We start from the raw sequence: 25,262 nt of genomic DNA, 5'->3' as shown, positions 1-25,262 counted from the left end.
TTTATGCTAAACATGGAATAACTGTGTTTCAGAAAATTTCACAATAACTTGCATTTGGTGGGGAGCAGTCTATATTTAGCCCACACTTGGTGATTAAAGATTTTGTAAATAATTATTTAAGTGCAGATAGCTGAATCTTTCTGAAAAGAATTTCCTGACTTTCACTTAGCTATTTTTAAAATCCAGGTCTTAAATGTAAATCTAAATGTTGTCCCATTCCTCAGTTTTCTCTACTAAACTTTCTGACTTCCTTCTTTTAAAAACAATTTTAGTCTGTCTCTGTTTTGCGTAGATGGCTTCTTGTATTTGTCTAGTAGTAGATAACTAAATATTCCTTCTCTCTGATCCTTGTTGCTCTGCTTCTTGCTCTGTGCTGTCTCTTGGTGCTGCATTTGTCCTTGGCTGTCATGGTGTGGGGTGCAGACATGTGTGGTGCGAATCCTTGGAGGCAGATGTGCATAAATTCTGCTGTTGAATGTTAAACCCTGCAGGTAATTTTCCCATGAATTAATGTAAATCAATATAAAAAACAGTGGCAGACCTTTCAACCTGCTGTTTTAAATAATAGTAAATTACTTTGGAAACACCCACACACATAGCATATACATCAGATTTCATTAATTGATGGAATTTTGGTCTTTCCATGTATTATTCAATAGAAAGATTTAGTCTGGGATTTGATTCTTGTTTAAGTTGGAAGCCTTTTTATCTCTAGCCATGTAACCTGAGGAGTGTGGAGACAGTGTGTCACCATTTAGGACAGTTTTTTAAAAAAATCAAACTTGGCAACTTTGCATGCCAGCTGGAGAATTCTGCGTATTGAAGTTCCACACCTTAAAGTTGCCAGGTTTGAAAACATTAATTTAAACTCAGTATTTTTCAAACAGATTATATAAGAATTCAGCCTCAAGTCCCAGCATTTGCTGGGGGGTTTTTAATCTCTGAATATGTTGGAATTATTGATTAATTATGGGAGTTATAGTTACACTTAATCTGGAAGCCACTTGATTGGGAAAGGCTGTATTACAATTAAGAAAAGCACCATTTTTTGAGGTTATGAAGGTAGCACTAACTGAGTAAGATTTTATTTTATTTATTTTATTTTATTCATTTTATTCATTTTATTTATTTTATTTTATTTTATTTTATTTATTTGTATGCCGCCCATTCCTGAAGGTCTTAGAGCAGCTTATAACAGTAAAATAATAAAACAATACAAATAAGTTAATTTATAACATTAGTAATAATATAAAAACCCTTAAATCTGGTCAATATACTCATATTATATCATACATGTAGCCAAGGAGAGCAGGTAACGTACTCAAGGAGAGCAGGGTTTATTCCAGTTTAGTAGAGCTCAGACGAGATTAATACAGGAGGAATGTGAATTTAGATATGCATAACGACAGCAGTTAAGTCATTTTACCTCAGAGGGAAGAGGGGCAAAGAAATTAATAAGGTCCTTGATATGTGCCATTTGAAGGGCTGATTTATAAGGAGTTATCAAGTTCTTTGGCACCTGGCTACCTATAGCACCGCATGCCCCAACCAGGGTAAGCCTGGATTATTTGGTCATATAGGGCAACATGCCCCACTTAGAGGAGATAAAGGGATCTGAGGTTTCACATTAGTTGTCCTGGGTACTGTAGAATCATCTCCCTGTGGAAATGAGGCCAGTTTTCTCCTTGTTCTAGAACACCCTAATTATAGTGGGCCATTTCTGCTTTATTTTGTAGTAGTTTTATTGATGAGTTACTATTATTATTGCACTTTTTTAATTTTATGCTGATTTTATGTCTATGTTTTTAAGACTTCAAAAAAAATAATAATTCTGGCCAACCCTGAGAGTCATTTGATTGTAATTAACAAAATGAACAGAAACGAACATGATTCTTATTTCTTTGTTGTGGGTTACCCATATCGCCTTCTTTCGATGTTCACCTATAATAAATAATAGAAGAGCCGGGGTGGCGCAGCAGGTAGAGTGCTGTACTGCAGGCCACTGAAGCTGACTTGTAGATCTGAAGGTCAGCGGTTCAAATCTCGTCACCGGCTCAAGGTTGACTCAGCCTTCCATCCTTCCGAGGTGGGTAAAATGAGGACCCGGATTGTGGGGACAATAGCCTAGCTCTGTTACACAAGGGCTATTGCTAACATGTTGTAAGCCGCCCTGAGTCTAAGGAGAAGGGCGGCATAAAAATTGAATAAATAAATCAATACACTCTGCAAGTTAGATCTCAAACATGCCTTTCACTGCACTGTCTGCTGTTCTTTCTCCACTGAATTTCAGATACGCTTTGTTAATAATTTTGGTTTAAAATAAAACTTTGCAACACACCTTTCTCGTCATTGAAACATAATGTTCTGGGGGCAGAAACACAAATGGACAAGTCTTTTTCTCCCCCCTCCCCAACAGGAGGCCAGTCAGATCAAGGCTACGGTTCCAAAGATGAACTTATAAAGGACGACGGGGACCATCTTCATTCAACAGATGCGCTGAAAGAAAAAGATCTTGCTGCAAAAGTTGAAGACTTAATTGGAGGTGTGTTAGATGGATGGGAGAGTTTTTTCTTTTAAAACAGACGTTCTAAATTGGACCTATTTAGAATTGGTTTTATCTGGCTTGATAATAGCACTTGTGCAAAAGATCTAGTAGTTGATTACTAAATAAACACAGGTAGTCCTCAACTTACCTTCATCTAGCGACCATTTGAAGTTACAACTTCACTGAAAAAAATGACCCACGATTGTTTTTCACACTTGCAAACATTGCAGCATGCCCATGGTTACGTGATCAGAATCCACCCGTTTTGGCAACTGGCTCATATCTATGATGGTTGCAGTGTCCCTATGGGTCATGTGATCAACTTTTGTGACCTCCTTTAAAAGCAAAGTCAATGGGGAGACCAGATTCACTTAACAACTGTTATTACCAATTTAACAACTGCCACTATTCACTTAACAATTGTGTCAAGAAAATGGGTCAAAGCTCACTTAACATTTGTCTTGCTTAGTAACAGAAATGTTGGGCTCCATTGTGGCTGTAGTCAAGGACTGCCTGTATGACTCAACAAGTATAATGTACTGTAGCTGTAAAAAAGGGCAGTTGTAATTATAGGTTGCATCCACAGAATATATCCACAGAATTCTAAATCTTGGGAAGAAATACTTCCATTTGGTGTTATATTTTAAGGATTCAGAGTGGAAAAGAGTCAGATTCAGAGCAAGCAAGATGATTGGGGCTAATCTTTATTAGATATGTTTTAAACAGAGGCTGGACAGCCATCTATGGTGGATGGCTTGGATTTGAATTATTGATTCCTGCACTAATCGGGAATTGGCCTTGATAGTTTAAATGGCATTTTTCAACTGTTTCCATAATTTTAAGTTTAATTGGGATTTGGTGGCAGAATTTACATTCTGGAATGTCACTTTTAAAGAGGGTTAACTTGATTGATTGTGCTTGTGGATCACTGCAAAGAAGGATTGGCTGGGTGGTGTGTAGTGGTTTGAAAGACATTAAATAAGTAAAAAGGAAAAGGAAAGCCGTATAAAAATCACGTAGAATTAATATTGGCAATAAATTTAGCATAAATTTGTAGATCTGAAGGTCAGCGGTTCAAATCTCATCACTGGCTCAAGGTTGACTCAGCCTTCCATCCTTCCGAGGTGGGTAAAATGAGGACCCGAATTGTGGGGGCAATAGCCTAGCTCTGTTAAAAAGTGCTATTGCTAACATGTTGTAAGCTGCCCTGAGTCTAAAGAGAAGGGCGGCATAAAAATTGAATGAATGAATGAATAAATAAATATATAAATAAATAAATAAATAAATAAATAAATTTTCCAGTTCTAAAATAAACACATGCTTCTTAAATTGCTTAGAAAATAAAATGAATCTTCAAAATTATACTAAGCAGAACAGAAGCTCTGGTGAACATTGCTTTAGAAAATATTCCATAGATGGAGGCTACAACTGAAAATAACTGAAAAAAAGGTTCCAAATATACAGATAAAATCTGTTTTTTTAAGTACTTTTGGGGATAATGGTAGATTATCTACCAACCCTAACATTTAAGAAATACTAAATCTACTACAATTTTTCTCTATTCAAGATTTTGTTTCCATTCTAAATACACTGTTATAACATGGATGGCCTTTTTATTGATTGGAGGGATAAAGCTGCATATAAAAATAAATGTACTGTAAAAGGATTATCTTGGTTGCACTTTTTGAAACACAACTTAGACCCTTCCCAAATTTATTGGAAAACACATGCGGACACATGCAGTTCTGGGCAATGTTATTTAGGTACTTGCTGTTAGATTTGGTATTCATTTTTATAATTTCACTAGTACGGAAGTCAACTCACTCTCTCTCTCTCTTCTGAAGATATTTCTGGCACCAATGAATCTGCAGAAAAACAGCACTCTAATATAGAATCTCAAACCCCTGTGGAAGTGCCTTTGCATTCCTCAAGCAGTATTGTGAAGATTGCTTCTGGCATGTTTGTTTGTCCTGGCAGGAAAAGCAGCGGTGGTAAGCTAATCAATATATTTGGCTTATTAGAAATAAAATTAGAAATCATTGATGCTGTGCTAGACTTGTCTAAGAGAATGAATTTATTATGTGAAAAACATTCAGTAATAATTAACAGCAGCCTTGCTTGGAACTTCCTACATCACTGTTCTCAACTTATAGTCCGTGGATCCCTGAGGGGACTGTGATGTAGTCACAGGGGAAATTGGTGAAGGCTTGAAGTAATGTTATGATTTAAATCTGGAATTATGTCTTGGTAGTCTGTGGCCACCAATAGAATATAAAGGGGATAAGTGGTGAAGGAAAGATTGAGTGTCACTGTCTTACATAGTATAGTGATACATCCATGATTTTTAGGCTCTTGATTAGAACCCAAATAATTGAAGCAGTTTTATAAAACCCAGTAGTTTTGTAAACTTTATAAAAATTAAATGAGGCTCATTTGATACATACGGTATGTATTAAAATCTCTAATTTAAATTTTTCATCTGTCTTTCTTACTAATTCAGTACAAAAATACCAAATTAAACTTGATTTCGCATCTTGAAAATTTAACATTAATATTTTTTTTTAAAAAAGGTTTGATGAAGCAAACTAACAATCAGTGTGCCATTCCCCTGATGGAGGCTAGCAACAAACAGCATCTGGTTAATCATGTTTAGGCTGTGAAGCTAATAAAAATCAGCCTTGGTTTGGGAGATTTGTAGATTAGTTTGTAAGATTGAAAAACATTTTGGAAGAAGGGAATGGCAAATGATATCCATACTATTTCCAAGGAGTGGCCATAAAAGTACCAAGATAGGAGATGATCTCAATAATTAGTATTTGGAAACTATCTTTATGTCTTCCACTTGATGGTTGGCTTCCTGATTGACTTCATGACCATCTTTTTGCCTGACTTCAGGACCAGGTTTTATAAAAATAGCACTTTTTAAAAATCAGGAATGATCATTGTCTGTTTCATAAAGACATGTTTGGTGTTTCCCTGTAATCATTAAATGTTGAGTTATATAAGGTGTTTTTGTTTCCTTTTATGTAACAAAGTTAAGTGTAGCCTCTGTGTGCACATGCATGTAATCCCTAGGATATGTAATTAAATACTGGTTGTGTACCTGTAACAGTCTAATCCAGGGGTGGGTTTTAACTTACCTCGCCGCAGGTTCACTTTCTCCTGTGCTGCATGGCTATGTGCATGCTTTGCATGTGCATGTGTGCATGCACAGTGCCAAAAATTCAAAAAAAAATTTAAAACCAAAAAGAAGATGGCGCATGCGCTGTGCCAGAAACTCAGCAGAAAAAAATCAGCCCCCCAAAAATGGCGGTGTCCATCGACCGGCACTGACAGACCGGCTCCATGATGTCACCAGCGTTTTGCTACCTGTTCTGTAGAACCTGTGTAAACCAGTAGGAAGCCACCTCTGCTCTAATCAGATAAGAGTTTAGTTTAGTTAGTTAATTAGTTTAGTTTATTAGATTTGTGTGCCACCCCTCTCCGAAGACTCGGGGTGGCTCACAGCATAACAGTAATACAATAGTACATTACAAATCTAATAATAAAAAATTAAATCAATTTAAGAAGGAATTAATAACATAATAAAACCCCTAACTATCCAGTCATACACATTCAACCGAATGCCTAAGAGGCATGTTTTGTTTCTCTCTCTCTCTCTCTCCCTTTCTCTCTGTAATCAGATTCTCCATCATGTGTTCATATATTGTATATTGATTTATCAATTAGATTTTTATGCCACCCTTCTCCGCAGACAAAGAGAAACAAAATATGCCTTTTCTGTGATTAAATCATACCCATGTTTCCTTGAAAATAAAACCAGGTCTTATATTAATTTTTGCTCCAAAAGATGCATTAGGGCTTATTAGCTCTTATTTTGGGGGAAATACAGGACTAAATGTGCCCATCCAACTGACAATCTTAACTGGGGCTTATGTTTGGGGTAGTGTTTACATTTAGGAGCATCATAAAAAATCATGCTAGGGCTTATTTTGCGGTTGGATCTTATTTTGGGGGAAACGGTATATATTTGTTCTGTAGGTATTTGTGCATACAAATACAAACCAGAGCTTTTTTGCATTCTCTCTGGTTCTGGTTTTGTTCTGCTTTTGAAATATCTCTGTCTACATTTATTTATGCCCTGGGAAACACAGAGTAGGCTGCATAACTTTCACTCTGGATCACATGACAAAGAGGCCTTGGTAGTATTCCAAGCCATTCCTAAGTTGCCTCTCCCTGCAGGATTTTTTCCCTGGAATTTTTTTCTCTGTAACCTCTAGCCACATTCTGTTGCCTGGTTTTTTTAATGTGTGTATGTGTTCTATTTTACCAAAGTTCCTTTCACTCTGTTCAGTTTTCAGAGAGTTATCCTGCCAGTGGGTAGACAGGCAGAGTCTTGTCCTCTTTGCCATATATTTTGCTACCATCCTTTCAGAAAGTGTAACAAAGAAAAAAGCATGACCGGTTGACTAAAACCCAGCAGATCTTTTATGCCAAGGAGTAAGGATTTACTGCTGTGAATCTTTTTTTAATTTGCCCTCCACGCAGAATTTTGGATATACAACAGCAGTTATATAATTGTGGTATTTGAGAGAATGATCCTTGATAAATATATATGTATTCCAAAAATTGCTATTTTAAAATGTTTAAGGGACACGGAAAGTTCCCTTAAATATAAAATACCCACCCTTTTAAAAGACAGTACAAATTCCGTGTCAGTATTTTGAAGTGTACTGCAAATATTTTAGTATTAAATATTTCTGTCAGAGCTACTTAACGTTATATTAGATTTATTTTGACAATCTTGATTTCAGCTGGCCATTTTTTTTTAAAGGAAAGTTTTTGTCTAGTCTTAACCAGAACACCATGCAACTGTTTTTTCCTTCCAAATTAATCACTTTGTTTTGGTACCATGCTACCACCAAAACACCTCCTGGTGTTCAGAAACAGAAAAAACAATTGCAAAACAACCATAACAGTAGAATCTCATAAAACAAAAAAATAACACTGAGTTAATTTTAATGATCTGTTATCCTGCAAATTCCTAAAAGAAGAAGCACATTTTCAATAAGTGCTTTATATAAACTAATATTTTAACACTGATCTGTATATCTTTGTTTAAGGAACTTCATGCAGTCCACTGTTCATCATTCAGGATCCTATAGAAGATTCAGTATTTGATTGTAACACTTCTCCCAAAAGAGCAAGTGAAAAAGGGAAGAAAAGGCAAAAACATTTTTCTGAAAGGAGTTGCAGTTTCAGTACTGAAAGCAGAGCTGACATGCTGCTGAAGAAGAACAGCTTAGACTCCAACCCCAGTGATCTTGCAATAATGATGGGAGCAGATGCAAAGATCCTCACTGCTGCTCTATCGGGGGCCAAAACCTCTCCACCCCATATGAGTAAATCCCATACTTTTGATGACAGCAGCAACGTACAGTTCTTCTGTGGGTCAGAAAGTGCCAGAACTCAGGAAGAAGAAAGTACATGGCAAATAGGGGCTAGGTCTTCACCTGTTGTAGAAGAACCTGAAGATAAATTGAAAAATGGACTTAGTGACAGCACAGTCGAATCGGAGTGCAGTAGCCCCAGACCTCCTGATACCATTCAGTCTAAAGCTGAGCAAGAAGAAATCAAAGAGACAGAAAACAAAAGGAATAGTTTTTATGGTGTAGCCAAACCAATTGAAAGGGAAGATGTTAAAGTGGGTTTGGATCCTTTATCTTTGCTGGCCACGGAAACAAAACCCACCAAAGCTACCGAGCCAGGAGAAAAGATCATGTCACCAGTTGTAGCGCGCAATCTGGCTGAGGAAATTGAAAGCTACATGAATCTAAAAAGTCCCTTGGGCAGCAAATCTTCCAGCATGGAATTACACAGGAATGATCGGGACGAACATTCCCCTAGTACATCAGGGGCCAGTTTAGAGAGAAGATCAAGCTTGGATTCCTTTCCCCCACCCCTGCCCCCACCACCACAGACTCGAAATGTTAATCATAAAAGCCCATCTTTCTCCAGGTCCAAAACCTTTACTGGAAGACCAAAGCAACTGGCTCTTTCACGTAGCCAAAAAGAACGGTCGATATCTTTAACAGGACTGGGTCGTTCTCCTCAGGCTTCGTTGGGTGCGGTTGTCACCTCTCTGTCGGGGCTGAAGTTTGACCACTTTTTATCTGGGCCTAAAATAGAGGTTTTGAAATCTAGCATGAAACAAGCAGCTAATGTCGCCAGCAAGGTGTGGGGAGCAGTGTCATCAGCATATAGTTTTTCAGATGATGAGGTAAATGATGTGCATTTTGTTTCCTTCTTTGTTTTTAGCCCACCTATGTAAGTGGTGAGATAATTCAGTTGTATCAGGTAATCTTCATACCGTAGACTTCATCTTAATATGTCAGAGATCACTGAGGTCTTACTTAACATTAATAAATGTTACTCCTATAAATTATTTCCCTTTTGTTCTGACACTATTTTAGAAGGGGCCACAAATGTTTGTGACAAACCTTTAGATCACATTTCTTTGGATTAATGTTAATCAGATTAGCACAGTTGAATTTCACCCATGGCGTCCATAACATTGTAACACAGAACACAAATTGGTTGTGCTGTTCTTATCTGAAGCATGCATTTTGATTTCCTGTTGTAATCTGTGTTTTCTTAATGCAGATAGTAGACAATTCTTAGGCTGCGTCTGCCCTATTGAGGCTTTCATGCTGCCTTTGAATTTTCTCTTCATTTGCCTGCAACTTCATAGGTTAATTTTATTTTGAGACCATAAAGAATTTGAAAAGCAGGATTTTTCTTTAAATTTCATTCCATATGTTATGGCGGGGGCAAATAATAACCATATTTGTAATAGCATTCACTAACCTTTACTTTTGAACAATAAAATGACAAAAATTCATAAAATCTAATAAGGTCCCGTGGATTTTTTTTATTATTAGTAAAAACCCCTATGAATTTAAGATGATATTGCCTGCAAAAAAGGAAATATCTATTTGAAGTATTTAACTGTCTCTTTTATCATATTTTTAGCACTTAAAGATAATAGTGTTTCTGCAAAATATTTGCCACATCATTGTAAATATCATTGTTCTTTGGGAGAGTTTTTTTAACTTCTATATACACTGAAATCACCTAATCTCAGTGGTTGTAGGTATTATTCTGTCCCTTGTCTACTAAGGATATGTTTATTGGTTTCTTCTCTCAGGCTTTAATTTCCCTGTTAATCCATTTCAGAAGTTTCTTCCACCAGTTATTCTTTGTCTCTTGAGAGATTCGTTACAAACACATTAAACAAGAAGGCAAATCACACACACTTCTGAAATGTCAGGGCCTTGGCTCTTGCATTTTCAATATTAATAACTAAATAGTGAACATTTTACATTAGTGTAAGATTCTGAATTTATCTTTTACCTTTTAATCAAAGGAGGAAACCAGCCATTCTGATTTTACCTTTCCTGCTGGCTTTGAAGATCATATATTAGGTGTCTGTCAGTCACCAAAAATAGAAATCCCAGGACTGGCTACCAGTGAACTTGCGCAGAGCACCACAAGTCTTGGAAGCAGCAACAGCAGTGGAGACCTAGGGAAGCCTCACTATCCTACAGGTACCATAAACCTGGAATCGCTCATCAAGTCTTAAGGGACCACTCATTAAGTCTTACAGGGCCACCATCTGCTGCATGAATCCCAGTGACCAGTTAGGTCTCATAGATTTGGCCTTCTCCAGGTCCCGTCGGCGAGGCAATGTCGTCTGGCGGGGCCTAGGGGAAGAGCCGCCCCAAGTCTGCGGAGAGGGGCGGCATACAAGTCTAATGAATTAAAATAAAGAGCCTTGTCTGTGGCGGCACCAGCCCTCTGGAATCAGCTCCCTCTGTAGATTCGCACTGACCCCACCCTCCTCGCCTCTCGTAAGAGTCTTAAGACTCAGTTATGTCGCCAGGCATGGGGCAATTAGATCAAGCCTCCCCCCCTCCCCCCCACTCCTGTTTAATAAATGAAATGTGTGGTTCTGAATGAATTGGCTGATTGATTTTACTGTATCGGGTTTTTAGTTTGTAATTTTTAATTGACTAGATTTGTCGCTGTATTGTTTACATTGTATCCTGTGAGCCACCCCAAGTCTTTGGAGAAGGGCGGCATACAAATCTAAATAATAATACATCACGCAGTCCTAGGTGCTTGGGAAGTGCCCGGCTGGTGATGAAATACGAAATCCAGCATAGTGATCTCGTTTGCTGTGTTGTATTGACATAATAATAATAATAATAATAATAATAATAATAATAATAATAATAATAATAATAATAATTATTATTATTATTATTATTATTATTATTATTATTATTATTATTATTATTATTATTATTATTATTATTATAAAAGTCTATCCTTCTCCATGCAGAAATCCAGATTAGTACATCCCCAGCAAATGGCTGGCTCTGTTTTTCTCCTTATGAATAGAATGGTTTCTCCAACATTTTAAAAACTCTTGCTTGGAAATACCAAAAATTTCTTTTATTGTGTTTGACCTTCTGCATTTGGGAATCATTGTGTGGGAGAAAAATATATTGTAAGAAGCTTAATTGCCATTTAGTAAATAGGAATTTTTCTTTTCCTTTTCTTTGTCCCCAAACAACTTACTGCATGCAAGTTATTATTTCATCCTGTCCTTTTTGAAAATTAAAATTCTACTAAACAGAGCTAATCACTCTATGCTACATAATATGTTACATTAGGGTTGCTTTTTCATTCAGTGGATTCTCAATTTGAAAAAGCAGCATGTGTTACTTAGTAGTTGTTCACATAGCAATTTTCCTTCTGAATTCTGGCTTCTTGATGAGTAAAAAGTATAGCACAGAGATATGAAATGGGCAAAAATGTGTCCAATTTGAAATGGCATTTAAAAAAATAAGTTTCATGTGATAAAAAATAATTATGAATCCATATAACTGGAAGAATATAGCACACAAACCCCAACAGTTCTTTAGGTTTGGTTTTTAAAAAGCAACTTTTCAGAACTGTATGGGAATTTATTGCCTAATGGGGTATAATACGAGTTGTGGTTAAATATTGCAATTATGTCAATAATTTACCTATCCTTTTACACGTAATTTAATAATTTTTAAATTGTTCCACATTACTTTACACAGGGGAAAATCAATTTTCACGAGGTGTGAAAGGTTTGGATTCTGATAAATCTGAACATGGCTCTTCATACAATACCAGTCTATCCAGTATCTTCCAAAACTGTGTAATGGAGGTAAAAGTTATAAACATGGTTGGATATTGATATTGTGTTTTGTTATTTACAAATGTTTTATCTTAAGGTGGAGAAAGGTGCTTTATTTTATGCAAAATTAATTTCATTTCAGAACATTTAAAAAATAATAAAGCTTAAAACATTTTGTTTCCTTTGAAGAGTACTGTTTTTTAAATGAATTATTACTTAAATAGTATTTAAAAGTATCTGTGGCTTTTCATATATTATTTGCATTCAATCCACTGACACCCATACACTGTCTGTATTTACTACTAATACATGCACTGATTTAACATGTCACAATGAAGTTTTGACAGGTGCCTTACAGGCACTTTAGGCTGAAATTCATTTTCAGTCCTAGTATGATAGGAGTTGCAGTCTTACATACCCCAGAGCTAAGAAAGATTGTGTCAAATATGTATAATATGTATATTGAAAAACATTAATTGCCTGTTGAAGTATGAAGTAGAAAAAGATTTGAAATTGTGGAAATAGAGTGCTAAACTAGACATGCTTTTGGTCAATTAAATATAGATCTTTTTGTCTTCTTAATGAACAAAACAGCTTGGAGTTTTAAATATTTGTTTGTTTTCATGTCTTTAAAATTGTTTTGTAAATAATAGGTCTTAATGTCGAGCTGTTCTCAGTGTCGAGCCTGTGGTGCCTTGGTTTATGATGAAGAAATTATGGCAGGCTGGACTGCAGATGATTCTAATTTGAATTCTACATGTCCATTTTGCAAAAGTGCCTTTTTACCTCTCCTTAATGTGGAATTTAAAGACTTACGTGGCCTTGCAAGGTTGGTAGGCTTTGGTAGCCACTAAATTGTGAGATAACTTCATAATTCATCCATTGCAGATGATAGCAAACTTAATAGTCATCCTAATAAACATTTGGTATGCCTGCTAAATTGTCCTTATGTCACATACCGGATATGGATAAGTTTCTATTTATATGGAAAAGCGGTTTTAGTTTTGGTTTTCTCTTCTGCTTAATGTGCATTTATGTGTTATGATTTCTATTGACAATTTGATCTGTAAGTCTCATTTTTAACCGGAGTGGCAATACATACACGATTGAGTCCTTTAGTCTTAATGTAGGAATTAAAAACAATTGATATTCATGATAAATTTGGAATAACAGGAAGTACAGTTAGTCCTCAACTTACAACAGTTCATTCAGTGACTGTTAGAAGTCACAGTGCCACTGAAAAAAGTGACATGGCCATTTATCACACTTACAAATTTGCAGCATCCCCATGATAGTATGATCAAAGTTCATATCCTTGACAACTGCATATTTATGACGGTTGCAATATCCACCTTCTGCGACCATTTGACAAAGCAAAATCAATGGGGGAAGCCAGTAACTTTGTTACTACTTTAACAACTGCGGTGATTCACTTAAAACTGTGACAAGAAAGGTTGTAAAATGGGACGTCCAGATGTCCCACTGAACAGCATAAATATTAGGCTCAATTGTGATCATACCTCAAGGATTTTATTACAAAGAACACAATTATGCTGATCACATTCCTTTCTTTTTTTATAATTGTATACTTCCTGCTTGTTTCTTTCCTTACCAGTTTGCTTTTGAAACCAAGTACCTCTGGTGATAGTTTACACAGCACTAACATTCCATTAACCACGGATTCTCTGGAACCGAAATCTGCCTCCATCCCTACCACAGATCTGATCAGTTTTTCAGAAACTTCAAGTGCCAATCAGACCATCAGTGAGGAAAATAACAGCCCAGCAATACAAAGGTACAGACAGGAATTACATGTGACACCATTATACTTGAGATAAATCTATTAGTTCATTTGAAAATCAGATTTCTTTCAAATGTAAGACTGGCATCATGTTCCCCATTTTGTAAAAAACCCTAGTTTGGGAATGAAATGCCAAGACCCAGAAAAGTGTTGATATGGGAAGGATGAAGAGTTCAGCCTGATTTCATTAATTACATCATGTAAAATACTGTACGTAATAATGCTCTTAACTCAATTACCGTAGCCACAATTTTTTAAAGCACTTTAACCATTAAATACAGTAGAGAAGGCATTCTTGTGAATAGTGGATGCTGCCAGTATTGCAGTCAAAGTAGTACTAAGGAACTAGCAAGGAATAGTAAACTAGATTTTTATAAACATAACATTTTTGGAAGGGGAGAAAAGCCCTTACAAAATGCTGCACCACATACCAATCACCTCTGAGCAGAATTCAGGGTAAGAAATGCTTGGAAGAAGGCATGGTTGATCAACTAGACTAGTGAACCAGAAGCTCATTGAAATATTTTGTTATAGTTCTGCTAGCTTTAATATTCATGAATGGTTGTGTTGTATTTCAGCATCAGTACAGCAGAGGAAGAAGACAAAAACCTTAAACGTGTAAAGCCTCCTGTTACAAATAATTCATCAAAACGCGGGACTTCTCTGACTCGGAGTCACAGTGTTGGTGGCCCACTGCAAAATATTGACCTCCTACAAAGACCATCTCATGGCATTTCAACAGTTAGCCTTCCTAATAGTTTACAAGAGACTGTGGTAAGTAACCAAGTTTTTCTTGGTAATATATACAGGAAGTACCAGTAAATATCAAAATACTTTTTCCTCCCAATTGTTTATTCTGGCTCAGTTGTAATTCAGCTTCCATAGATTTTGTAGGATTCATTTTAGAAAACAGAGCTCTCGCTTCTCTCAAATGGTTTCTGTATTGTAACTCATTGGGTAAGGTAGTGACATTTGTATGTTTACAATACAGTGATCCCTCGATTTTCGCGATCTCGAGCTTTGCGAAATGTTATATCGCGATTTTTCAGAAAATATTAATTAAAAAATACTCCACTCTTCTCTCTCTCTTTCTTCCTCTCTCTCACTCTCTTCCTTCCTTTCTCATCTCTTTCTTTCTTCCCTTCTCTCTCTTTCTCTATCTCTCCCCCTCTTGCTCTCTCTCTTTTTCTCACTTTCCCTCTCTCGTGCACCGAGCAGCGGGCAGGCAGGCGGGCAGGCAGGCGGCGGACAAGCGGCGGGTGGGCGGGCAGGCTGCGGACAAGCGGTGGGCGGACAAGCGGCGGGCGGGCAGGCAGGCAGCGGACAAGAGGCGGGCGGACAAGCAGCGGGCGGGCAGGCGGCGGACAAGCGGCGGGCGGACAAGCGGCGGGCGCGGCAGCAGCGAGGAGCCGAAGATCGGGGTTTCCCCTTTGCGTGGGCGGCGGGGAAACCCCGATCTTCGGCTCCTTGCTGCTGCGGCGCTGCCGAGCAGATCAGCTGCTGGGCGGCGGAAGGAACCTTCCCTGGGTCTTCCCAGGTGCGGAAGTAAAAACACCATCTGCGCATGCGCGGCCATGGAAAAAAGGGCGCGCATGCGCAGATGGTGTTTTTACTTCCGCACCACTATATCGCGAAAAATCGAGTATCGCGAGGGGTCTTGGAACGTAACCCTCGCGATACTCGAGGGATCACTGTATTGCATGGATGCCATTCCTGTTAATGCAGCTCAAAGGTTTATTGAGATTCTTTTTATTAGGGAGAGAAGCTGAGAAAAGTGATAAAACATTGTTTGCTCACTAATGATCATTGGTACTTTTTTAGGACCCCTTAGCAAAAAGGACAAATCCTTTGCCTGTATCTGTTCCCTATTTGAGCCCATTGGTTCTCCGGAAGGAGCTTGAATCTCTGTTGGAGAATGAAGGAGAACAAGTAATTCACACATCAACATTCATCAATCAGCATCCCATTATTTTTTGGAATTTGGTATGGTATTTCCGACGCCTGGACCTCCAAAGTAACTTGCCCGGTCTCATTCTAACATCTGAACACTGCAATAATGGAACACAGGTAGGTGATTGTTTGGCACCACAAGCAAATGCAGACCCTTAATATTTGGAGGAAAGCCACATTTCTTTGTATGAAAAACACCTAAAAATTGATTTTTTTCCCCTCTTTGTTCATTCTGGAAATGAGCACCTCTACTGACAGTATTGAATGAATATATCTGAAAAGCACTTGTACTTCGAAGTCAAATATGTTGATTGGATGGATTTTAATGAAATGACCTTGAAAAAAGGATGACTCTACTTCATAACCCTAGATAATGTTTCTCAACTTATGTGTGGACAACTCCCAGAATTCCCCAGCCAGCATAGCACACATTTTTAACTTGTTGAGATTGTGAAAACACTACATTAGGGCAATTCAGTCCAAGGGTTGTGGGAGAGGTTTATATGTTTACAGAAGTGGATTGTCCAGAACAAATGGTTCATTATGTTCTTTTCCCATCAAAATATTGATGGGAAGGTCAAAATTAAGATTTGTCTCATTGGTTTCCATGGAAGGGAGGAATAAAGCAAAGAGATCTTTACATTTTCTTCTTTTTTACTGAAAATTAATGAACTCTGGACTGGAATTCCTAAAATTGTAAATACAGTACTCACATTGAGACTTAAAATGAGAGAGAACAGTAATATTACTATTGATGAGAGAGAACAGTAATATAATATAATAACACCTCAATCCTTTTGAGATTTGTTTAAGAGTAAGTTAGAAGATATGAATTTATCATGCTGTCACTGGAGAAGCCAGTTTGTTTTAGTGGTTAAGGTAATTGGGAGATTATGAACTCTACTCTCACTTCAGGCATGAAAGCCAGCTGTGTGACTTTGGCCAGTCACTGTCTCTCTCAGTTTAACTTGTCTCCTAGGTTTGATGTAAGGAAAATAGGAGGAAGAAGGAACATTAGATATATTTGCTTATAAAGTAATGAAATCAATATAAAAACCTAATAAATAAATATATTTTTGCCATCTCAATTACTTATAAATATAATAAAGGCCGATAAGAGCAAAGCTAAATGCATTAAAGGAGCTTTAGCTAGTTATTGAAGTTATTTAACTAGTTATTGAAGGTTATATAATGTTGAAAGTACAGTTACACAGAAGGTGGGTTCTTACTCTATGACACTGTTCTCTATGAAAGTATGGCTAAGCAAAAGCTTTTCCCCACCTGCTTTATAAAGAGTTCTTCATTTGCAGTAGATCGATAACAACTTTTTTTCCTGTTCCTGAATTTGGCTTGATTTATATCAGAAGATGCAAACGCTTTCAGGCCTCTGTTCCCTTTTTGTAGAAAAATAATGAAGTTAGGATTTGCGTATTTTGTGTTGCTAAACGTTGGCAGGATTCTCAAGCTATAGTAAAGGGATAAGAAAAAGTATGCTTCCTCTATTCTAGCTTCCGCTGACCAACTTGTCTCAAGACAGCAAGCTAGTGTACATACAGTTACTATGGGACAACATCAATCTTCACCAAGAAGCTGGGGACCCACTATATGTATCTTGGAGAAATCAGAGTGAGTAAAATGTTTATAAGAATTTTGTCCAGGCAAAAATCTTTGCTGTCGTTAGAAATTCTGAAATATTTATTTACTTATAGAAACATAGAAACATAGAAGACTGATGGCAGAAAAAGACCTCATGGTCCATCTAGTCTGGCCTTATACTATTTTCTGTATTTTATCTTAGGATGGATATATGTTTATCCCAGGCATGTTTAAATTCAGTTACTGTGGATTTACCAACCACGTCTGCTGGAAGTTTGTTCCAAGGATCTACTACTCTTTCAGTGAAATAATATTTCCTCATGTTGCTTTTGATCTTTCCCCCAACTAACTTCAGATTGTGTCCCCTTGTTCTTGTGTTCACTTTCCTATTAAAAACACTTCCTTCCTGAACCTTATTTAACCCTTTAACATATTTAAATGTTTCGATCATGTCCCCCCTTTTCCTTCTGTCCTCCAGACTATACAGATTGAGTTCATTAAGTCTTTCCTGATACATTTTATGCTTAAGACCTTCCACCATTCTTGTAGCCCGTCTTTGGACCCGTTCAATTTTGTCAATATCTTTTTGTAGGTGAGGTCTCCAGAACTGAACACAGTACTCCAAATGTGGTCTCACCAGCGCTCTATATAAGGGGATCACAATCTCCCTCTTCCTGCTTGTTATACCTCTAGCTATGCAGCCAAGCATCCTATTGGTTTTCCTACTGCCCGACCACACCGCTCACTCATTTTGAGACTTATGCATATATAAGGCCAATTTTTCCAAATGACAAAAACCAGCTATTTAGTTACTTATTTACTTATTTTGCATTTCTTAACTGCATTCATTCATTCATTCATTCACTTACTTATTTTGTATTTTTAACTGCCCATCTACCTCAGAGATATTTTAATCAAAATATCTTTTTTATGTCCTAAAAACCCCACACATATTTTTTTTTTTCATGAGGGGAGAACATTTTCAGTTCTGCAGTGTTAGACATTTCCAGGTATGTTATACACATTGCGTAGCTCACCATTGAACTTTGCAAAGAAAAAAAAAGTACAGTACACTTGTGCAGAATTGAGAAGTATTAGGGAAAGAATCACAAAATTCCCAATCAGAATTTGGCCAGTACAGCCCTATCAGCTTCCACTTTAATGAACGCAATAGGACTTTGATGCCATAAGAACTTCATTCTCCACAGAAAGTTTTACATATAAACAAGATGTTCTTACTATTATTGGTGGGGGTGGGGTTTCTCTCTAAAACTAAGACTAAACTTTGATTTTATTGCATAATTCTTTGAATTGAAAAGGTTTTGACCACATAGGCATGTTTTGATAAAATCTGTGCTGCTATTGCGGCATTTAGAAAGCAAATCTGCTCTACAGTAAAAATGCAATGGGAATCACCTTCATGGTTTTGACTTCCAGCAGAATACAACATTCATCAAATATTGTGCAAAGCTTTAAAATGCTGCATAGGTCTTCACTATCATCATACCTGATCTATCTAGTGTTGGCTATTGAGCGCTAAATGTCAGATCATCTTTACACTTCCAGTTACCAAAGCTGTGTTTAGTTTTCCCCTTTTCCTCTTTTCCCTCCTTGCCTTTTCTTCTTCTGTCCATCTTGGCTCTCTCCTGCACGTTTTTATTGTGCAACATTTTCTTGGGTTGCACAGCTTTTTAAAAAATCCTTTATTCCCCCCCCCTTCTTCTAGATTCTGCAGAAACGAAGCCCTCAGTCAATTCTGAAGAGCAACAAAAAATAAACACTTTAGTTGAAAACATCAAACTAAAAATTCAGCACAACGATGTTGCTACACCTATTAATCTCCTTGTGCAGAGCGTTAAACGGAATGAGAAACGGCAAAGGTAAAGGGCATCATCATTTGGATATGAATATTAACCCTTTGAAAAATTCCCTGGGAGTATGTTTAGCATTCAGTTGTCCATTGGGGTCCTTTTTTAAATTTTATTTTATTTTATTTATTTTGTCATGCATAAGAGAGAAAATAAATATAGCTATAAACATATAAGTATAAGCAGGAATAAGAATAAGCATAAGAAATGAGTATGAATAAATGGTAACAATAGAACAGGGACCAGTGGCTTCTAGATACTTAATGAAATTCACCTAAAAGTTAATATGAACACCTTCATTTGGCCAAGTGTAGGCAAAGTTGGCTCTTCTATGACTTGTGGACTGCAACTGCCACAATTCCTGAGTCTATCATGCTAGCTCAGGAATTCTGGGAATTGAAGTCTGTTCATAGAAGAGCCAACTTTGCCTATCCCTGCTATAGACTAACCTTGTAAGAAGGCGTTGAACTTCTCTAAATGTCTATGCATCTTTTACAGGAGTTTTTACAGAGAAATCCTTTTCCTGTCCCTGGTGTCCCTTGGAAGAGAGAATATTGATATTGGTAAGAAAATTAATCAATGATAGCAAAAGCCATCTCTGTTTGATAGGAAATCTGCAGCATGTTTCACTAATCCATGGGCTAAATCTTTAGATTTAATCCAAAAATTACTCATTCTCCTGGAAGACAGGGGAATACGCGCCGTCAGTTTATACTCTTGCTTTAAAAAAAAAATTCAAACCAATACTAAAAATGTATAGCATTACAAACAAAACTGGCTGTTTTTTTTGTTTTTTGAATATTGTAACTTTTATTTTATTTCAGTTACAGAACTCTTTCCTGAAAGAGTTCAATATTCTTAATTTTTTTCAACAAAGTAGATTGGCTTATGTGTTTGGCTGCTGAAATAACCTAGCGAGTTTCCAAAAAATAGAGTTAAACCTTGATCTGTCACACTTAATCCACCACTTTTAACCACCACAGGGAGGCTTTGGACAAGCAAACCAAGAGTGAAGAGATATATATCTTATCTCATAAAATATGTTTGGATTTTGAATTGCAGGGGGGGAATCAATTCATGCGGTACAATTTCTGTGCTTCCTGACTCCTAAGTTTTCTTCCTGTTTGCAGAGGCCTTTGACAACGAATACAGAGCTGCATATAAAAGCCTTCCAGAAGAAGTAGTGAAAAAAATGCAAGAGATTGATTCTCCACCCAGTGACAATGTAGAGTGGTGCAGAAAATGCTTTGGGGCACCTCTCATATAGATTCCCCCATGGAAGACTTACCAAGGAAAAAAAGGAGAGATAACTGGGAATGTATAAATTTGGCTTCAAGCTCCAGAATTCTAGTTAAAACCAACTGCTGTGTGCAATCCACTTAGAGTCAAGCTCATGAATTAAATATGCTAACTCAAAATAATCAAATTGACAGTTAACTCAACCATGTTCTATTTAATCCTTCCATGTAGAAGTGAAGAATGGTAACAAAGGGACATTAATTTGCTTGTTTTATTGTAAGATTTGTTCTTCTTTGCTTATGTTAGACTTCTAGCTCAAGAATACATTGATTTATGTATGGAGAAAATTCTACTACATTTATATGTACATATTTCATGTACATTTTCATTATGAAATACAGTTATTTCCCTTGGTTCAAAAGAATAGACTGTAGCTTTCACAAGTGGGCCTCTTAAAAGCCATCACTGTCCCAATTCACAGAAAAATTATAACTTTTATCCTGGCCGTGTAAAGCAAAACATATTGTTTCTTCTTTTCATAGTAACTTTTTAAACTGTACATATGTTTTCTGAAGCAATGATGGGTGTCTACCCGGAGTGCCTCTTAAGACTTTTTATAAAGGTAAACAATAGATGAATAAAGGTACATAAAGGGGCATGAAATATTCACATTTTTAGCATTCATAGTAAATTGCATGTGTGGGTCTGTGTATATCCAAATACACAGATTCACAAACATATACATATGTGTATATGCATACACACATGTATGTATATACATGTATATGGGACAGAGCTTAAAATTTCAGTACACTAATGTCCCATCCCTGCTTATTTTTTCTAACCTGTGGGATATGTATCTTTTTTGCACTGGCTGAATTAAATGTCTTTGTTAAATGTATTTATACTCATACACTTGAAGATGAATTTACTGAAAATGAAAATACTAATTTTTAATGTTAAAATATTTTATTTCCCTGCTTATATTCACACCTCACTTTTCTCGACAATTCCCAGGTTTATCTCCAACATCAGATATTCATTTAAAGCAGTGGTGTAATAAAGATTTGGGCTCAATAAGATTTGGGTTTAATAATTTTGCAAAGAAACAATTATGAATTTTTAACATGGATTAAGATTTAGATACAAAATGAATTCTTGATCATGATTTTTCAAGGCTGTCTTTTGCCCATATAATTATTCATTCTTTAATAGTACTGCTGGAGATAAACTATTACAAATCTTAGCCAAAGTGAAATTATCACATTACACAGAACACAACATTTTGCACTTTTTGGAACAATCTGGTCTGATAGCATTTTTTAAAATAAGCCACATTTCAAAATTCTTGGAATTTTGTTTTTAAAGCAATTTCCATGTTTTTAAGTTACTGTTTAGAACAGTTTCCATTGTATTACTTTCTGGTCCCACCCTTTCAAGAAAGTGTTGGGAGATTAGGGTATTAACACTCTCTGTACAATTACCTATTTTAATTTTTGAATCACTTATGTCCATCTGCAAATACAATGGGTTTTTCATCTACGCATGATTTTATGTTAATAAACCTCTTGTGAAACACAATTCTACTTAGTCATATTTACATTATAACAATTATATCTTAACCTAAGGCAAAAATAATGCTCTTGATTTTTTTTTAAAAAGAAAACTATTTACCACTACTGTTTTCTTGTTTCATTTATAAACTAATAGTTTAGTTTACTTGTCATTGGGGGCAACGTGGACCACCCTAAAACATCACATGTTTAATTAATCTTTTTGATCCCTCTGTAGTTAATACAAATAAAAATTCAAAATTGGTTTTATGAACTGCTGTTAGCCTTGTACACAATAAGACATTTTGACTACGGATCCAGAAGTACAAATATTTTGTCATTTGGAGCACCAGTGTGGGACCCACCTATATCCTCATATTGACTGTTATTTTTAATTTTTAAAAAATGTGATACTGGTGCAAAGGAATGTGCCACCCTCAACTACAGTACCACTCTTATTTGCAAAAAATGCTCTGAATCCCGCAAAAAAAAATTGGAACATCTTTAGAAAGCAAATATAGCCAGTCTAGATTTTTAAAAAATATTCCTCCCCGCAACACAGACACACAGAAAAAAACCAAAGATAAGCCAGAGGAGAAGCTGGTCTGTCATTTTGCCTTGTGGTGTTTTACTGTAGATCTTATCTTCCCCAAGTCATGTCATGACAGTTCTCATACTCCCAAGTTGCCAGCATGCTGACCATTCCAACAGGACAGGGGGTCACCCCTCTCAGGATAGTGAACATGTAATTCCGTGGGGGGGGGGGGGGGCATTCTTGAATGAAATTTTCCAGCATCCCTAAATAACGAGCATTGCTGACCAAAAATCTTTGTTCAATTTCTGTCAAACATTCAACAATTTTGCGTTTGCCAAGGTTGCCTAGCCAACTGCCCAATAAATTATAGCTAACAAAGTATAATTTAGAATGATTGTTAATTATATCCATGACAGTGGATATAATACTACATAGGTTTCATACCAAAGCTATTGTGTGCCTTTTGAATATTTCACCTTTGATCTTATTTTAATGTAAATATGTATAGATCAATACAATATTCAGTGTTTCGATGTTTTTCAAAGGGTGGAGATCCAATTGCAATTGAACTTTCGCTAATCACAAGCTATTTCCAAATTTGCTCTTGAAATCAAGTATAGACATCGTTTCCTCTTACTATCTATAGAGGAATAGTAAATTTTGCCCTTACTGCAATGTATATTAGGAGCCACACAGGAAAAGTTAGTGATTATGCAAATTCTGGGATCTCATTATACCCTTTAATATATGTAAGATTTAATATCTTTAAGTGAAATCCGTGGGACTTATTTGTGTTTCGTTATTTACCAATTCAAAGGTTAACATTTCAGTGGCTGGTGAATACTTTGGAAAACCTTAATAAAACAATAAAAGGCGAGTATTTCAGAGTTATAAAATAGTACAATGTTTGTACAGCCAATTTTTATACATCTTTGGAAATCCATGTGTTTTGGGGAGGGTAGAAAAATATCCCTCAGGGCAGCCTTATGTATTTATACTCTAAAAGAAGTCTTGAGTTATAATGAGATTATGTGGAAAGCATCTGTTCTCAAATGCCATATAAAAATCCACATAATTCAGAGCTATTTAATTATAAGAGGGAACAATATGGGAATATAAAATTGCACATTGATGTTAATATACTGCGCATCAGATTGAAAAATCAATTGTCAGACAAATTAAGACCTCTATTGAGTAGTTTTGTAAAAAAAAAAACAGCAATTAGCAATGAAGCTGCTATTCCCCATTTTCAATTGTATTTTATAAAGTAGATCTGCTATAAATTCATTTAGGACAGGCGTATGCTCATTAACTACTGTGCATAATATAAACACAGTACTATATCTGGCTTCAAATTAAAAGTTTATAATTTAAAAAGAGCCGTTTCTAAAACATGTATTAGATAACCATACCTTTGGAAAAGACATATGAAGAGAAATATGCTTGTTATTCTTGACCACTGATCCCACGTAACTGATCCCAGTAACGTTAGAAAACATGTTTCACAGCTTCTAGTAACTTAGAAATAAAGTAGAAAACATCCCCAAGATTTTAAATTTTTAAGGAAAACTTGAAAAATATCTTTAAGGTCAACATTAACTGATACATGTATTTTTAATCTTCCAAGCATCGTTAAGAGAAACTGGAAATTATCCTGCATTGTAGATAATCGAAGTATAAAAAGGGAGAGGATTTAAAATCAAAGAGAAATGGACGAGTTTCTTTCGGAATGTTTCATTATGCATTTGTAATATGGAGAGAAAAGACTGACATGGGAGTTTTCTATTACCAATGCAATAATTATAATTGTACAAATATGTCAGCTGTATGCTTGCTTTAATCTAACAAATATCTAATTTACTGTAGATAAAAGGGTGGTAATATTTTAAAATTACTGTTGTATAGGAACCCTCTGATTTAGAAACCACTTGTTAATATCGTAAAAAAATAAATGAAAGTATAGATACACCTTCTCATGTCTGCTTTTTGTGTGAATGCTGTTTAGCAGAGATTTAAAGCTAAAATCAAATGTAATGTATTTTTTGGAGTATAAAATGGCCTGGAGTATAAGATGCACATTAAATTTTGGGGAGGAAAACAAGAAAATTAATTTTCTGCCTCTGCCTACTAGCATCCATCGGTATTCATCCGGCTAGCATCCTTGCAGCAAACAGCCTGGTCAGCTGTTCCAGGCTGCTGGGATTGCCACAACTCATCGGCGCCTCTGCGTGTTGCATTTTTTAACGTGTTTTCAGTCTCTGCATGCTGTTTTAGACCCGTTCCAGACTGCAGAGATCGTCACAGCACATCGCCACCTCCATGCATTACATTTTTGGCCCAGTCTAGGTGGCGGGGATTGCCACTGCCTGAAACCGGCCGAAAACACAACGCATGGAGATAGTGATAGGCTGTGGTGATCCTAGCAGCCTGGAACAGGCTGCAAACGGCATATGTGGAGGCCGAAAACATGACGCACGAAAATTGAAAACAGAAGAGTGGGCGGAGTTTTGGCAACACTTGCTGTATAAGACGCAGACATTTCCATCCACTTTTAGGGAGAGGAAAATGTGTCTTATACAGTGGAACCTCTACTTAAGAACACCTCTTCTTAAGAACTTTTCTAGATAAGAACCGGATGTTCAAGATTTTTTTTTGGCTCTTAAGAATCATTTTCTACTTAAGAAGCCGAGTCTGGAAAAATTTCCCAGGAAATTTGAGAGCGGCAAGAAGGCCTGGCCAGTTCCCTGCAACTCTCTCTTTAATCCCGGCCATCTCAGGCTTTTCTGGGCTGCTAGAGGAGCCTTTTGGTGGCGCTTAAGGAGGCTTTGGCAGCGTAGAGCGAACAAAGCATTTTCCTTTCTCTGGGCGCTTGGAGAGGGAATAAACCTCTGCCAGCACCTAGAGAAAAAAGAAACACTCCCTTCGCTCTGGGCAGCGACTGTC

General features: G+C 36.6%; 1 protein-coding gene across 6 annotated transcripts in view; it reads left to right on the top strand.

Annotated features, from left to right (window-relative positions):
• The window catches only part of DENND4C (DENN domain containing 4C), an 88,292-nt gene extending 64,007 nt beyond the window's left edge, over positions 1 to 24,285 (top strand). For all 6 annotated transcript variants that reach the window (XM_070742511.1, XM_070742513.1, XM_070742508.1 and 3 more), the window contains 13 exons: positions 2,417 to 2,542; positions 4,390 to 4,536; positions 7,669 to 8,825; positions 9,972 to 10,152; positions 11,698 to 11,807; positions 12,431 to 12,606; positions 13,393 to 13,572; positions 14,157 to 14,352; positions 15,400 to 15,645; positions 17,037 to 17,154; positions 18,851 to 19,004; positions 19,491 to 19,555; positions 20,123 to 24,285. In XM_070742511.1, coding sequence (XP_070598612.1) covers positions 2,417 to 2,542; positions 4,390 to 4,536; positions 7,669 to 8,825; positions 9,972 to 10,152; positions 11,698 to 11,807; positions 12,431 to 12,606; positions 13,393 to 13,572; positions 14,157 to 14,352; positions 15,400 to 15,645; positions 17,037 to 17,154; positions 18,851 to 19,004; positions 19,491 to 19,555; positions 20,123 to 20,259 — 2,993 coding nt within the window. In that variant the 3' untranslated portion in view covers positions 20,260 to 24,285. The remainder of the gene's footprint in view (positions 1 to 2,416; positions 2,543 to 4,389; positions 4,537 to 7,668; positions 8,826 to 9,971; positions 10,153 to 11,697; positions 11,808 to 12,430; positions 12,607 to 13,392; positions 13,573 to 14,156; positions 14,353 to 15,399; positions 15,646 to 17,036; positions 17,155 to 18,850; positions 19,005 to 19,490; positions 19,556 to 20,122) is intronic.
• Positions 24,286 to 25,262: the final 977 nt, after the last annotated feature.

This window comes from Erythrolamprus reginae, chromosome 2, assembly GCF_031021105.1.
Source record: "Erythrolamprus reginae isolate rEryReg1 chromosome 2, rEryReg1.hap1, whole genome shotgun sequence".
In the NCBI taxonomy this organism is placed as follows: Eukaryota; Metazoa; Chordata; class Lepidosauria; order Squamata; family Dipsadidae; genus Erythrolamprus; species Erythrolamprus reginae.
The sequence above is the reverse complement of the archived record's forward strand: the minus strand, read 5'-3'. Positions and strand labels throughout refer to the sequence as shown.